Consider the following 17608-nt stretch of genomic DNA (forward strand, 5'->3'; position numbering starts at 1 on the left):
AAAGAAAAAAAAAAATTGGAGTCCAAATCCAACCTGCAGTAAGTACACTTTGTAAGGTCACCTCCTTGACCCTCTGTGCCCGTTTCTGTGAGATGGGACCACTAGAAACTACATAATAGAGGGTGTAAGGATGGGGTGAGAATACCTGTGGGAGAGTGCCCGGTGCTGTGGTGTACTGTGTGTTTGGTAAATAGTTTTCTGAGTCATCCCATTAAAGGTTTGATAGGGCATGATCAATGTAATCACTGTTGCTTTCTTTACCATTTTTGTTCATATAATTTTTATCTCTTTAGGAATTTGATGACAGGCTCTGTTAGTCTGTTCCTCCCTTATTTGAAGGACAGGCCAAAGATCCAGTTTGGAAATGAGAGAGGACTAGCATGACACATTGGCTCCACCATTGATATCTCCCAGAGGTACAGAAACAGGATTCATGAAGATGTTGACAAGACTCCAAGTTCTTACCTTAGCTTTGTTTTCAAAGGGATTTTTACTCTCTTTAGGGGACCATAACTTTCTAAGGAGAGAGATTAAAATAGAAGGTGACCTTGTTTTAGGGGGCCTATTTCCTATTAATGAAAAAGGCACTGGAACTGAAGAATGTGGGCGAATCAATGAAGACCGAGGGATTCAACGCCTGGAAGCCATGTTGTTTGCTATCGATGAAATCAACAAAGATGATTACTTGCTACCAGGAGTGAAGCTGGGTGTTCACATTTTGGATACGTGTTCAAGGGATACCTATGCATTAGAGCAATCACTGGAGTTTGTCAGGGCATCTTTGACAAAAGTGGATGAAGCTGAGTATATGTGTCCTGATGGATCCTATGCCATTCAAGAAAACATCCCACTTCTCATTGCAGGGGTCATTGGTGGCTCTTACAGCAGTGTTTCCATACAGGTAAGATTAGCTAATGCTATTGCTAAAAGGCTATGTCTCTTTGCTTTTACGTTTTTGGGGAACAAAAGGGAAATATCGTAATAACTTCATCAATAGATTATATCAACAATGCAATTATCATTTTTTCTGGTTATAATTTGATAATATAGGTTTGCAGGCAGAAAATCTTTCTACCAATGAAAATTGTTTAGAAGTATATCAGGTTGCTATTGCAACATTAAATGGAGGCTGGGTTTCACTGGGGGCAGCTATCGTTGTCTCTTATCCTCCTCCTGGAATCGATCATCTATAGAGCCCAGGAATGTTCTCTGAGTGATGGCAGAGGTGCAAGAGAATGCAAACTCAGCTGTACAAAACTCCTTCAAGTTTCTGCTTGCTTCACACCTGCTAACATCCCATTAGCCAAAGCAACTCACAGGGCTCAACCCAGAGTGAAGAAGCTGGTAAGTATGCCCTGCCCACAGGACAAATGCTGCAATTACATAACAGACTGTCAAGGTAAAATGAAATAACAATTTGAAGCCACTGATACAATCAAACACAAGAAGGCATAATGTCATGGAACTCCATTATTCCCATTAATTTTTACTAAAGCATTTTTTTGTTCAGAGATAAAATATAAATAATTCATCAGGATATAAACCTAAAAATGTATGCAGAGAAGCCAGAGGATGCTACCATTAAAAAAAAAGAAAGAAACATTTAACACATAACTTAAACTAGATATAAAGCTAATAATTGGCTGTCATAATTTTGTTGGAAAGAAGAAATATACAAACTCTTGCAATCCTTACTTACAAGGTTATACATTTTATAGAAGGAAATAAAGTGAGAAATCATCTAGCTCAACTTTGTCATTTTCCCAATCCCCAGAAAGATTGGTTTCATGAAAACTCCCACTGGTAGAAAGTACAAGAACTAGAACTCAGACAGATCTTTTGTACTTCTGTGCTCTTTTAACTACCCCATGTGATATTTATATGTTACTTTAAGTTTAGTATTTTTCTGATGAGAGCACTAATGTCACAGTAATAAAAGACCATGATTCTAAGAGTCATACACTTTGCCTCCCACCAAATTACTATAATCAAACCCCAAGCACTAAAAGAAACTATGCTACACTCATGTTATCTTTTTATGTCAAGAACTACTTAAATTGGCTACATTTGCACTGGAATAACCTTCTTTCTCTAGCTCACATTTGTGGCATCTAAAATTCTAGGTATAGGCTGGGTGCTATGGCTCATGCCTGTAATCCCAGCACTTTGGGAGGCTGAGGCAGGCAGATCACCTGAGGTCAGGAGTTTGGGACCAGCCTGGCAAACATGGTGAAACCCTGCCTCTACCAAAATACAAAACGTTAGCAGAGCATAGTGGGACACACCTGTGTTCCCAGCTACTCGGGAGGCTGAGGCAGGAGAATCACTTGAACCCAGGGGGTGGAGGTTTCAGTAAGCCAAGATCAGGCCACTGGCCTCTAGCCTGGAGCAACTGAGCAAGACTTCATCTCAAAAAAAAAAAAATGTAAATAATAATAAATACATAGATACATAAAATAAAATTCTAGGTATAATTCTGTGTGATTCTCTATGAGCTATGTGAAATTTATTTCCTTCTTCAGATTACAACATCATATTATGAGTAATTAGGATAACTGGTTTTAAATAAACATCCTTACATTTCACTAGATGGATAGAAAATATTGCACATATGAAAGCACATCATATTAATTTTGCCACTCTTTCTATACTTGGATCAAGAGAGATGAAAAATGTTATCTTATTTGAGAAAAGAGAATATATATATATGAAGTATGACAGATTTCATATATGTGTATATATAGTCTGTCATACTTCAATCATAATTTCCCGATGAATGCCAGTCATTTCACAAATTTATATTATACTCAATATTACCACTAGTAAGGTCTTATATATATATATATATGCTTTTTCTCACCTTAGTTTCTCCTAGTGCAATAAATGGTACTCTACAGCAGATGTGTAAATATCCCACTTATCCAAAGTAATTGAGAAACTGTGCCCTGCAAATGGCCGTTATACAATCTAATTTTACTCTTTTACTACCTATGTATTCCCTGAAAGAAGACAGACCAGTTTAGAGGAAAAAATGTGAGCTACTAAAACCCTGTACTAGTTAGTTCCCAAGGACAGAAGCCACTTCATACTCATTGAAAGACCTATCTCATTATTTCATTTATCTGGTCAATATCACCATAAAGTCACAAATGTTGATAAAGTTCTTATCTTCACAGCATAAATAAAAAACCCCAGACTATCATGCTATAATTGAAAGAGTATAGATTTTGGCACCAGAAAGACCTGTGTTTGATTTCCAACTCCACCGTTTACTGGTAAATCTGTAAAATGAAGAAAATATTGTCTACCTCAAAAAGTTAGAGAGAGGATAAATTAAGAAAATCTATGGAAATGCCTCACCAAAAACTGACAGATTCAATAAATGGTAACTTTATGTCCCTAAAATTATAGGACGGGTCAGTGGAAAGCCATATCTAAAGCCAATTATGTGGACTTCTCTGGTGCCCAAGCAGTCTCATGAAGTCATTGTTGGTTTCCCACATGGTTAATCAGCAAGTCAGTCTCTGTTAAGCTCCTACTGTGTGTACTGCACTGTGATAGGAGTTAGAGCGAACACTAAAGTCATATAGAACACAGCCCTGATCTCAAGAAACTTAAAATCGGGCTATGGGTACAATGTGCTCTGAAATAACAGTGACTATAATTCAGAATATGTTCATGTAGCTCACAAAGTAAGAAATGACCTTTAGAAAGGTTTTGAGGATGAGTAAGAATGAAAGTTGCATTGGAGAAAGGCTAACAGGGTGACAGTGTAAATGAGATGCTGGATCTGAAGAAGCCAATCAGAAAATTGTGGGAGATGTCCTTGTACAAGAGGATAAAGGCCTTGACATGAGTAAGAAGGGACAGGAGAGAGGGCTCCATTCCCTCCTCCACGGCTCCCACGTTTCCTGACTACTCAGACTCTGATTAGGCTACAAATTCATCCAGGCCGAATCAAGCAAAGAGTTGGAGCAATTAGTCTATACACTGACCCCCAGGCACCCTTCCAAGGAACCCTTCCATACAGGGTCCTGTGTTCAGCTAGGCATCACGAATAGTAAGAGGTGTTAGGTGGCTGTTATGTAGCTAATAATTAAATTGTATTATTCCTTTGAAACATATATGTCCTTTAATAAGAATTCTAAAAAATATAGTCAATGGTAATCCAAAGCCATAAATTCCTAATGGTGAATTTAAGGCCCTCTTGTACACGAATGAGGGAAACATTTTTGGAGAGAGGATTTTTCTGGGTACCTCTCATACTCACATGCTCCTGCTCCTGTGACTGATTCTGGTCATACACCTGGTGTGTGGTAACCGTGGTGACAGTGTGCAGCCTGTAGCATTGCCATCCATTTTTAACTGCTTTTGACTTCCTACATATGTACTGGAAATTGTCTTTGCTTGAACTGAGCCGGGGGAAAAAAGAAGGTGGAAGAAATAAATGAGTATGAACCTGTCACACAATTTTAAAAATTCCTGCTGTCTAATTATAACATCTAGTCCCAAACCAGAGCTCAGGGTTTTCCATTACAAATTGCCTGTTGAGAGAGAACTTTAGAGAATGACAGCATTTTGTACATCTTCCCTTTTGTGGTTGGGTCAGTTTAGACATTGCAATCTCCCCATTTGGGCCTGGATTTTTCCGCTGAATTGCCTCAGGACATGCTTTCTCTCCAGCTTCCTCTTCTTTTCCTATCTTCCCACTAAAGGAGAGAAATTTTTCCGGAAGGCAGCACAGGAGATATCACCTGCTGTGTTAGTTCATACAATAGGCAGTTTGCTGATAGGAAAACTGCATGGAGTGGAATTCTTAATGACTTGCTGGGTTAAGCTGTATCACCACTGATGAAGAAACTGGATACTTATTTCCCCAATGCTCTTATTAAGTACAAGCGAGTCTGTGGTGGTCCCTTTTATAAAACAACAGTATTGATTTCTTAATTCAGTAATCAATGAAAACTAACATCAAAATCCTTCTATATTAGCAAATATATGTGGGAGTCTATTCACCCTCCCTGGTGAATAAGTTTCTTTCAAAGCATTTTTAAGACTGTATCCTGCTCTTCTCCATAAGCCTGCAATCCACCCACTTCAGGGAAAACAGTATTTATTCAAGAAAAGAATCAAGTTGGTTGCCGTTAGGCAATTGTCTACATGGTACTTGTTTTGCAACAATGATAATGCTTGCGATTTAAAATAGACTGTAGTTAACTGCTAAGTTGTTCAATCAAAAATGTTCCTTGAAATGACCCTCACTCTTTCCAGAGAACACGTCATTTCTTCAGTCTTTCTTGCCTAGATGGAGCAAATTTTAATTAGAACATAGCAGATACAAGTTGACCCAGTTATTGTTTTGTCCCTGAGTGTTAAAATGACTTCAGGAACAAATGAAGATTTGGCTTAGATGGTATGTAAAAGTTAAGCTCATAGAAAGTGCGGAAGAGAGCCTTGAAAGGACTTTCCTATCTCTTTCCCACCCCTGGTATAGAAATTTTCCAGAATTTCTAGCACTATTCACATCCCAGGAACACTCTAACTCAGGAGATGGTTATTATCACATAGTGTATCACAACATGACACGCATTGTTCACATTATATCCCTGAGAAGACTAACTCCTCAAATTAAATCCCTTGCAGTAAATTTCATAGGTTTTAGCTATATGGGGAAGAGGGAAGAGCATATAAAGACGTCACTCTATTATACCCCCTCCACTCAACTCCACAGTGCTCAAGGGGACCACTGCTGGTCAATTTGTATTAAGCATTGGCTTCTTTCAATGATTCATTCCTCCTTTAAATTCAAATGTTTTGGGGAAAAGTCACACATTAATTGCCAGTTTTCTTATAGGAGCATAGGAAAAAATAGTTGCAGAACTTGGGAGTGTAGTAGCCTTCATATAGTTAGCTGTCTCCAAGTATCTGATAGACTGCTGAATGGAAACAGGTACACTCTCTCTGTGGACACATTGGTTGACTCTAGAGCAGAGTTTCTCAAACTTGGCACTACTGCTGTTTGGGGCTGGATATAGGGCTGTCCTGTACACTGTAAGATGTTTGGTAGCATCACCAGCCTCTACCCATGAGATGCCACCAGCACCCCAAGCTTTGACATCTAAAAATGTTTCCATACATTGGCAAGTTACAAAATTATTCCCTTTCCTCACTGAGAATCACTGATCTAGAGCAAGGTATATTTAGAGTCAACATAAGGAAGAGTTCTTAAAAAGGAAATAGCCTGGAAGGAGAGGGGTTGAAGGAAGTGAGTCCTCTGTTTCTGGAGTTATTCAAGCAAAAGTTGGCCTGTTACTGAGGAGACTGAAGCCACATATTAGTATTTGAACTACATGGCATTTAGGGATATTTCTTAATGTTATAATTATATGTTACTCTATGAAAATACTCTACTATTAGGGTTGAAGTCATTGCAAAGGAAGTATTTAAAATATGGAGCAGAAAGTTTACGTAATGGGCTCTTTTATATCAGGATCACTTTGAAGCAGAAGTCCAGTCGATTGTTATTTCACTTGATTATATTAGTATTTTTGCAAATTTCATGAATTAAGCATCTTATTTACCTATATATTATAACTAGGGTTCTCATATAAAATCATTTTTATCAGAAAATAAGCATTTATTAAGCACGTATATATTGAGCACAGCAAGAACATTATTTTACAGAACATTATCATGTAGTCTTGACATGGAGTAGAGAGAACGTAAAATAAAATTTTAAAATAGTAGATATCTTACAAGTTTCTGAGGGATGTAGAAGCAAATGGAAATATCAAGACCATACATAAAACAGGTCCAAGTGTAGAATCTGAGTATCAATTGACAACATAAGTACAGGGAGATCAGAAAGAGAACAGAATGAGCAGAAAGGAATGGGATTGAACATCAGAAAGACCTAGATATACATAAACAGCAAACCTGCCTTTGAAGCCTTCCTGGAAAATTGCTTTCTCATAGTCTACAGGATGATATCTGCACAGTCTTTCATATATGAGGGAACATAGTGTTTCATCCACCTAGAATGCAATGTTCTTCAGCTGTCTGTATGCCTTGCAAATCCCACTTTCCTTCAGTCCTCCCCTCAAATCCTATCCCTGTGAGAACCCTTTCCCAAGTACTCACCTCATAAACATGCACCTCCATTACTAAGTACATATAACTGTTCATTTGCATATTTATTCTTCCATGAACTATAAACCACTTGAGTTTAAGAACGACGTCTTTTTTCTTCATATTACTGATAGTTAGAATAATGTCTCAACCAGGTAGACAGTAAGTCTTTGTTGAATGAATTGAAAGAATTGATTACCTATGTACAATTGATAAGAACTGAAGGATGTTAACCTGCTATACTTCCAGAAGGCTGAAAATCTTTACGGGAATCTTGGATGAAGGGTCACAACCATCACCCACCTATTCTAGATCAGTCTGGATGCTCATAAATGAGAAATAAGCACTTTCCTGCAATGGAAGATTGGTTTAGATATAAAAGACAAACGATGTTGCAAGGCGAGCAGACAGGACCAAATTGCCCCTATCATCCTCACCCGCATTCTTTACACATGTGCCACAGATGCCTTGATCTGAGAGAAGTTCTAGGGGTTCCATTACAATTGTTCTTAGACCAACTATTCCAGAGAAGACAATCCAAGGCTCAACACAACTAGACAGTGCCATTTCGAATGTTACAGCCTGCCTAGCTGTCTGCAGTCTCTCCACAGGAAGAATATGCAGGAAAACATTTTATGCCAGATGCTGTGCTTGTAGCTAATGCAAAGGCAAAGAGAACATCATCCTATCCTCAAGAAAAGCAGAGTGACAGTATTAGAAATCCATTCACTACTCTATCACCGGTGTCTCTATCACTAGAATACTAAAAATGATAGTTGCATTTAGGGAGTTTCAACAATTATACATTTTTAGTGTGCCTTTCTTGAAAAATTTCAACACAATGATTAAAACTGTGCAGACTGACTAGGATTCACTTAACCCCTCATTGTCTCTTTACTCATGTCTAACATTGAGATTTTTTTTTTATGATTTCAACTTTTATTTTCGATTCAAGGGCCACATATGTAGGTTTATTACTTAGGAATATTGTGTGTTGCTGAGGTTTGGGGTACAAATGATCCTGGCACCCAAATAATGAACATAGTATCCAGTGGGTAGCTTTTCAGCCCTTGAACCCCTCCCTACCTTCTCCCCCTATTAGTTCCCAGTGTCTACTGTTGCCATCTTTTTGTACATGTGTACCCAGTAACGTGGGGATATTCGTAGTACCTCTCTCGTTGGGTTATTGTGGGAATTAAATAAGAAAATACATGAAAAATGAGAAAATGATGCCTTGTATACTTAGCAGTCAACATTTTAGTAGATATTATTATCTATTACCTTTTATTTATTATTTATTTATTTATTTATTTATTTATTTATTTTACTTTCAACATCTCCAGCCCAAAAGGAACAGTTTAAAGAGGAATTCAGACTCAGAGGTCAAGTTCCGAGTTCAAGTTTCTATCACTTCAAAAGTAGCAGAATCAACATGAGAATCCAGATAGCTTGCCTTCCACACCAACCACCGCCTCACATAGTCTAAGCTGCAGGAAAACCTGACTCAAAAGTTATCTCAGACAGAATCTTTTTTCATTTCTTTCCTTCCCAGACGTTTCATTCTAAAGCAATCTCACAATGCTGATTGTTTTGAAACCTCCCTCCATTGCTCCTGCTTCACCTCCTCCAAGAAAGGGCAGTGCTATTCAAGGACTTTATCACAGGGAGGGAGGCACCAGCAATAACAATTAAAAATGCTTTTGTTAGCATTGCTTCATTGTAGACATGTCTCATCTGAAGTAATTATCTGATATGCTATTTTTTTTCCTTTGCATTGGGGTTAATTTGTTTCTTAATTAATTCCCCTTCTTTCATGTGTTTATTTGGAAACTACTCTAGTGAAAGATAAGAACTTACCATCAGGACCACTGTTCACAAGGCAATAGATGGTCCATGCTCTGAACCAGGCTTACACTGCAGGTCAGGTGTCTATGATGGAGGTCATGCAATGAAAAGCAAAGAATACAGACATTCAGACATTCCTAAGATAGCAGCGGTGTTTTATGCTATGATTATAGATTAATAGGTAAACTTTTGAAATAGGACTCCTGACACTACTGGTTAAACCTACGATATTTTGCCTTAATGACGCAAAGTTCTCTTTCCAAATTACCGTTAAATATGTGCCTTTTTTGTGGATTGATATGTACAATTTCAGTATTTCAATATGGAAAGAGCAACTGCTGGCAGTTTATAATAAGGAAGGTCCATGGATCTCATGTAGTATAAGTACTTCTACTGATCTATGGAAAATTCAGTTGAAAATTCACAGATTACCTTTCTAATTAGAGGACTTTGGGAATTTAAGAATAGTGCTCCAAAAACACCTGCAGTTAAACTCCAAACAAACGATACTCCAGGAGGTTTATCAGTGGGACTTTGAACACTAAAACTGTAGTGTGACTATTTTTGACAACACCACCTGGTATATTGTGGAAATCTCTTTGTTATTAGTAACAAAGTTTTGATTCTTGCCAACACTTTGGCTTCACATTCCAATAAAGTGAACTGCAATACAGGGGAGAATTCAATAGAAGCAACACCTTCAAAAATTATATTTTAAACATAGACCACATTTCCTTGCCAAGCGGTCAGAATGGCAAAGCATCTTGACAGATTTGCCATCACTTAATAGGGTTGAATTGTCAGGGTGTTTACCCAAGGGACTAGCAGTTTTCTCCCAGGCACAGTGCCTCCAATTTGGGTAGATACCATAAGGTTCACAAATGAGGCCTCATAGAATGCAAACCAGGCAATTAAGCTTTTCCAATATGGAAAACAGATGTGGTTGAATAAATGAACTGAAATTTGTTCTGAATTTCTCAATAAAAAGTAAATTCCATCTAAATAAAAATATACATGTGCATTAAGTCTACATTACCTACATTTACAAAGTAGTTTTAAGAAAGATTATTTATACAAGATTTAAAGGAATGTAACATCACACAATATACCCACGTAACAAATATGAACATGTATCTTCTTGTGCTAAAATTAAATTAAATTAAAAAGTAAAGGAAAGTAACAATAAATGCAGGTTGGTACCATCCAGAAAATTTCAACTGTTACCAATGGCTATTTAACTGACTCTCAGCTCTTATTTTTACGTTAAATAAATATTTTTTGTATTATCTTTTCTAAGATGCTTCTAGGAATTTAAAAGTTCTTCATCTTTCCTAGAGACCTTTCTCCAACAACCATTATTATTTATGACCTGCTTTTTTCCAGGAAGGATTCAAGGTGACCTGTAATGACACAAAGAGGAGAACAAATAAAAACATGAGTACTTGGGTAATTACTACCAATGAAATAAAATGGTTTTAAGTAGGCTCCATTTGTTTTAAAGCTCCAATCTTTATATTTATATTATCAACTTACTCAGCATTATTGAGATGACATCGTTCCTAGCTTTCAAGAACCCATAGCCTAAGTCAGAATGACTAGTTTGTTCATCTGATTGCCATTCCCTGACTCATTCCTTTCAAGTTGGATATCATCCAGTGTGTCTTTTTAAAACATAACTTTGGTCATGTCGTTTCCTTAATAAAAAATTTAATAGCTTTTTATCTCTTAAAGAACAAAGTTCAAAATACTTATAATGCATATAAAATCCTAAGTGGTTTAACCACCATCCTTCTATCCTTCTTTACCTTCTACTAATCCCTGTGAGGCACTGAGTACCCTGAAAATAGGGAACTACCTGATACTATTAAAGCAAATATGTACTTTCTCATCTTTGTCTTTGTGTTCTCTCTTCTATGTAAGAACCTCCTTTCCTCTTCCTCTGCCTGGAAAACTTCCACTTATTCTTCAACATCAAGCCTATATGTTACCTCTACATGGAGGTCTGTGATGACTCATCTGAGTGTAATTAGTTGCTCTTCACCTGTGTTTTTGTATAAGTTTGTATACATACATATCTTAAAATTTTATCCTTCACTATGTCTCTTTGTCTCCCATCAAATTATGCCTTCCTGGAGGACTGTAGGGGTACATTGCTCATCCAGAAAAAGAAAACTAGATTTTAGAATAGTGCCTTGTATAATCGACATCAGTCAAAGTTTGCTGAATGAGTGACTATGAATTAGCTATTATCACTCTCTCCATTGCTTATTGAGCATTTACTATGTGCCCATCGGTGACTTAAGTGCTTCATATGTTTTCATGTAATCTTTACATAACTTCCTAAACCACAGATTACTATCCTTTCCTTTTGACAGATGAAATTGCAGCTTAAGGAGTTAAAATAACTAGCTGAAGGTCACACAGCTAGTGAAAGGAAGAGCTGAGATTCCAATGCTGGCCTGTCTGATTCCAACCCTGTGCACCATTTGCTTCTTTTGCTTCAATACCATTTGTGTCTTTTGTGTCTGACAGCTCTATTGAAGTAAAGAGCAGTTAATAAGAAAACAATGAATAACATAATTCTGTTTGCTACAATATGGTGAATATAACTTTGCCCTAAATTATTGCCCCAAGACCTCAAGAGTAAATGATAATCATTTAAGGAAATATTAGGCTATAGTCCTCAGCTATCCCCAAGCGTACCCAACAGCTTTTGTCCTTTGGTTAACAACTGACAAAGATTGGCATGCTTTTTGTTATTGATAAGGCCATATTTTTTGTATTATTCTTATACAAGTGACTTCAGGGACCACAGAAAAATATAGATTAGTTCAACTTGTGGCTCTGTTAAAACTTCAAGAGACATTGTCAAAAATCAATACCTGAGGCACTAAAGAATGTGTTTCTAACAAGTCTTTTGATGTCAAGTCACCCTGGAAGTCAGGTTTTCGCAGGTGTTGCTGGCAAACACAAACACACTTGACACCCAATATGACATAGACTTTTTGATCCTGTTGTTAGGAACTGGAACACGAACCACTTCACTTCTGCGATTTCTCCTGAAAACTAATGCATAGGGGAAAAGGGCAGCAAAGAGCAGATGCAGACTAATTCAGTGGGCCAAATACCTTCTTGTTTGTCTTGTAAGTATCTGCTAAATCTGGATGGAAAGAAAGTTACTCCCGAGATAGTTCGTTGTTAGTGAGGGAACAAGCTAGGTATTTGAATATGGAGTAGCATTGTGATGGTGAGAAATGACATGTCTTATAATACCAGTCTCCTGAAATGATAGGATTCGAGGAATCCTTTGTGGTCTGCATATCATTTCAGCCTAAATGATGAGTCATGAAAATGCCAAAATGAATAATCTTACTATTTAAGAAGTCCTTCAGTTTCAAATGAAGAAAATAAAAGTGGATGACAATCTTGGTTACAAACCACAGGAATTGAGTGCAATGATTTCCAGAGAGACTTGGGATGGAAAGCAGAGTGACTTTGAGCCATTTTTGAAGGTTTCCACTATGATTAGGGGGTCCTTTGTTTGGAATGTCCACGTGAAATCATTGGTACTGAGCCATGCTGTTGAATGGTGATAACCAATATGGATCTTTGACTCAAGTGTTTTGGGGGCCCATGGCACATAGGAGTTGTTGACTTCTTCAGATTATACTGCGTACACTGGTATTTGCTATACTTCATTATACGATTTCTTAAATCAACATTAATTCCTGGTCTTGGGATGGGCATCAATTGCTTTCATGCAAAATATTCCCAGATGTGCTACAGGTAATGTGGTCAAAACAAAACAAAACAAAAAAGGTTACTAATCCTTTTAGCAATAACAATATGATTGGCCTCCTTTATGGGCAGATAACGCAGCTGATGTGAACAGCTCGAATTTCTCAGGCAGTTTTGTCAACTATATACCACCCCCAGTTCCAGTTTAAAATACAGGCCAATCTGGGATTTTGTACAGCTAATGATGCAACTTGAACAAGCTGAATAGGAGCGACACCGAGGTCTCTAAACATCACAACTTCTAGAACTTGTTTTTATGTAATAACCTGTGCCGTGAGGTGACAGATGGTTCAAAGTGCAGCAACTCAATGATTCTCTTCCAGGCACATATATAAGCATTTAATTAAAAGAACTAAACAAAACATTCAGTACTGCATGTGTGACAAAGCAATTAAAGGTGTAGACTTATTGTTAGAAAACAGCCCCAAAGAGATAGGTGAACAGCAGAGAATAAACATGAAGGTTATTATCAAGTCTCCTGATTACAGGACAGTAGCAATGGTTTATTTTTTAAATGTATATAGTTCAGCTCTGTAAATAGCATTCTTCTTGGAAGTGGGCATTTGATGCCTCTTTGCCATCTGGAATTTTTGTAGCTAAGTATAGATTCTCATAAAAACTATTTATTATTGTTCCCTTTAATGTATTAGCACAAATTCAGAAGCCAATAACTGTAAAACTTCTGAAAATAATTCTCATGGCAAAAAAAAAAAAACAACACTTTAGTGGGAAACCTATTTCTACCAGATTCTACATGTCTACAGTCCTTTTGTCTTCTGTTGAAAAAAAATATTTGGCATTGTGCCAGCATAGAAGGCACAAAGCTCTGTTTGAAATTGATACATCATGAAATTGATACACCTGAGTAGAAATAGTAAACGAGGAACTGATGTGGGGGCTCACAAGTGACTGATATTTTCCAGTTCACATTCTCTTTTTTCAGAACACAAAAAGAATAGAGTAAACTGCCTGAAATCTTTCTCATAGCTTATATTCTTTTGTTCCCATGATCATAGCATATTTCATGATAAGCAATGCACAACATGTGATAAATCAACACACAGAAATAGAAGAACACTATGTCAATGTAATAAAAAGCCGTATATTAAAAATTCACAGCTAATGTCACACTCAGTGGTAAAAGACTGAAAGTTTATATTCAACATAATATGGGAAGTTCCAACCCCTAGTACCTTAGAATGTGACTTGATTGAAAAATGGTGTCATTGCCTATGTACTTAGGTTAGGATGAGGTCATACTGAAGTAGATTCCTAATTCAATATGACTGGTATTCTTACACAAAAGCAAAATTTGGATACACACACACACACACACACACACACACAAACATACACACACACTCATCATTGAAATAAAGCATGGCACCTGGGATCCTAAAAAGAAGGCTCCATGGCTTGTTAGAAAAGATCAGGAGAAAATAAAACTTCCAAATAAATTAGTATTGAACTAAAAATTCCCGTCAGTGAATGAGTATGGCTTGGATGCCTACAGTAGCATCATTCCACAACTGGCTATTGATTGTGGGAAAAAAATAAAGTTTTAAACATTCGCAAAGCAAGAATAAGTGAGCAAGTGGTGTTAATTGATTCCTGAGAGTCTAAATCAATTCCTTGTCTTATGTGTCATCTCATTTTAATTAAAAAAGAATACGATTAGTTAAGGATCCACACTGCACAATAAAATTGTTTCTCAGTCATACTTTAGAGTAGCTTCATATTGCCTGCTGGTGGTCAGCTTCCCCCCATGTGTGCACGTGCACACGTGCACACACACACATAAACCCATCATTATAATTGGAAAATGTTACATGGTAGAGCAGCAAAATATCAATCCACTCATCAATCCATTTAACATATATTATGGAGCACCTCTATACTCTGTGAGGCATTGAGAATTCAGAGATTAACAAGAGTTCTCACTTCAGTGGAAAATTTAGTGAATAATCTAGAAATCACCATATATTTTCATTAGTACCATGAGAGAAACACATGAGGGAATGAAAGAGGTTCAGAGAATGGGCACACAAGTCATTCTGAAGTCAGGCATTAAGAATGGTTCCTTAGAGAAGAAGCCCTTGAATGGATTCGCTGAGCAGACAAGTAGTAAATGTCATTCTAGACAGAAGGAACATCATAGTATGTCAGAGCTTCTCCATAAAGTTGAGTTTATTTGGAAGAAAAAAAAATTGGGAAAATGGTGGCAGATATTTAATAACATTTAACAATGGTTTGTTGGAAAACTACTGCAAGTAAAGCCCATTTTAAATTACACCAGCTTACAACTACAACAATGGAAAAAAGACAAAAATACTAATTTTATAACATCGCACCTGCTGGCAAACATAATTGTATCTGGCCAAGTCCAGCATTTCTTCTTGAGCAAAATTAGTCACATCTGTGACTTGATAGTCTGCAATGAAAACATTGCAACACCTAAGTCCTGGATAAATTCAAACCACCAAGAAAATGGGTACCTCATAGTATTTGAACATTGAAAATCAAATGACAGTACATGCTACATATGGAAAGAGCTTCTACTAAACATCACTTACTTGCATGCAGACTCTCAGGCCCAATGGGTTCTGCTATAAGGTCATTGAGTTTCTCACATAAATCATAAAGCCAAATCTGACACTGATATTTATAGCTTGAAGCTTTCATTCCCCGCATGGAAATTTCCCAGTAGATTCTTAGACTATCGTTGTTATCTCTGTTGATGGCCAGTCAGTAAACAAATGTTTATGGAGTCACCACAAAGCACAGACTGACAAATGAAAAGCATACTTTTGATAGCAAGGGATGATTGGTCATGGTCCTCAAATAAAGGAGTTTATGGCTTCAGAACAAAAAACAGACAAACGTTATAACCTGAAATATATCATTGCATCATTATAGTGAAAGGAATCCATTACGAGCTTGGATTGCAGAATGGACTGAAGAAATAGGACAAAAGTGAGTATAGTGAGTGGTCCCAGAATACCTACCACTCACGGGTTCCTTAGTAAGCTCTCTATGCACCCTTTACCTTCGTTTCTCAAGCTATAAAATGGGATAATGGTAGTATCTACATCATAAGAATGCCATGAGGATTAAATAAGAAAATACATCTGCAACAATTAGAACAGTAGCTGGCACAAAAATATTAGGACTATTGAAAATACTAGGGATCTTTAAAAGGCTTCCCCAAAAAAGCCTTGCCCAAAAAAGGTAGTCTGAAAACAGTAACTTAGAGAATAGGAAAACTGAAATAGCTCTTCTTTGTTCACTTTTGAGGAATTCTGAATTGGAATCTAAACAGGATAAACCACTTAATAATAATTCTTTGACTTTAGCCACCCTTAGATTTCTGGCACTTGCTGAACTGCAATATTGAATTTTGCATTTATAATTTCATTTTTTCTAGTTATTTCTTCTTTCTTCACCTGTGTAATTTTAACTTAAACTCAGCAATTTACATCTCTTCCTATATAATATCACCTTGTTTCCAGAGAGGGAGCCTAGTCCTCTGAGAAAATCAAGAGACTAAGCTCTAATCCTAGCCTTTCTGCCTATTGGTTGTCTAAATTTTTTTTTTAATTTAAACAGATTTATTTATTCACTTAATAATCAAGAAATCCATTTCATATTATCCTTATGAAAAATAGCTACATTGCCCAACCCTAAACATAAAAATTGAAAAAAGTAATGTGTTTTACATTTTTGCAAATCTCTCTAATCTGCAAATACTGATGCCCTGGCATCGGTATTTTTTAAGCTGTTTTGGTGATTTCAGCATGCATCCAAGTTTAAGCACCAGTGATATAAGTCTGCTGTCCTTCGCATTCCTATGGTGTATTAAATGAAAGAGGTATGACATCTGACTTAAAAGAATACATTTGGATTCTCACATTGATTTCTACATTCAATTTCTTTGGATATTTTGCTTTATTTGAAGGACATGAAGAAAAACTTTTACAGATATGTAACTGGAAAATGGAGAAGTATTTTAATAGTCTTTTCAGAGAACTGTGAATAGTCTTCTTTGATACTACACCAAATTTCAACAAGTGTTGGTTCCTTACAGGTTAATTGCTGTGGAATCTAGAAACATATCATTGTGCTTATCATACTCTGTTACATTAAAATCTATTGGTTTATCTTGCACATTGAATGAAACTTTAACCCATTCATGATCTTCTATCATGTATCAATCGTTTAGAAAATGTTGATTCATTGTTTTGAATATTAACATATCATTATCTACTATCAAAAAAACACTTTTTTTAATATTACTATTGATCCTTTCAGAAATGTTTTTAAGTATGAGGAAGCAGCCAAGCTCACAGTGGCAGATGCAACTTTTAATTTTCACTTATAAGATGAAATTTTGTTATTGGCAACAAACAAAGGAAAATTGTCAGTTGTTTTCCCTACAGGGAGAGTCTTACTTTGTTCATTTTTGAGGAAATATCTGCCAAATACCCAAGTTTAAACAACCATAATTTTTCTGGCCGTCACACTTTCAAGTAAAAAATACTGTTCCACAAAAAAAAAAAAAAAAAAAAAAAAGAGAAAGAGAAAAAAAAGTCTATGCTGGGTTATCTCACAACGCAAACAATTGCATAAGTGCTTTTCCCCAAGACAAGAATTGTACTTCAATGTGCAGCAGAGTACTTTACACATACTTCTTATTTCATCACCCAGCATATGTAAATGATACATACTCAAGGTTCAAAGTTTAATAAAATTAATATCTCTTACTGCTTCACTGAGGGAATTTTTCAACAAAACTGATTTTTTTACTGTGTGTGGCAGTGAAAAATACAATGTTCCTATA

The 17608-nt window shown here is 36.5% G+C and overlaps 1 protein-coding gene across 1 annotated transcript in view; it reads left to right on the forward strand.

The window, feature by feature from the left end:
• Window positions 1-297: 297 nt before the first annotated feature.
• The window catches only part of GRM3 (glutamate metabotropic receptor 3), a 102256-nt gene continuing 84945 nt past the window's right edge, over window positions 298-17608 (forward strand). Inside the window, exon 1 of the mRNA XM_050785253.1 lies at window positions 298-901. Coding sequence (XP_050641210.1) covers window positions 434-901 — 468 coding nt within the window. The 5' untranslated portion in view covers window positions 298-433. The remainder of the gene's footprint in view (window positions 902-17608) is intronic.

Source organism: Macaca thibetana, chromosome 3 (genome assembly GCF_024542745.1).
Source record: "Macaca thibetana thibetana isolate TM-01 chromosome 3, ASM2454274v1, whole genome shotgun sequence".
NCBI lineage: Eukaryota > Metazoa > Chordata > Mammalia > Primates > Cercopithecidae > Macaca > Macaca thibetana.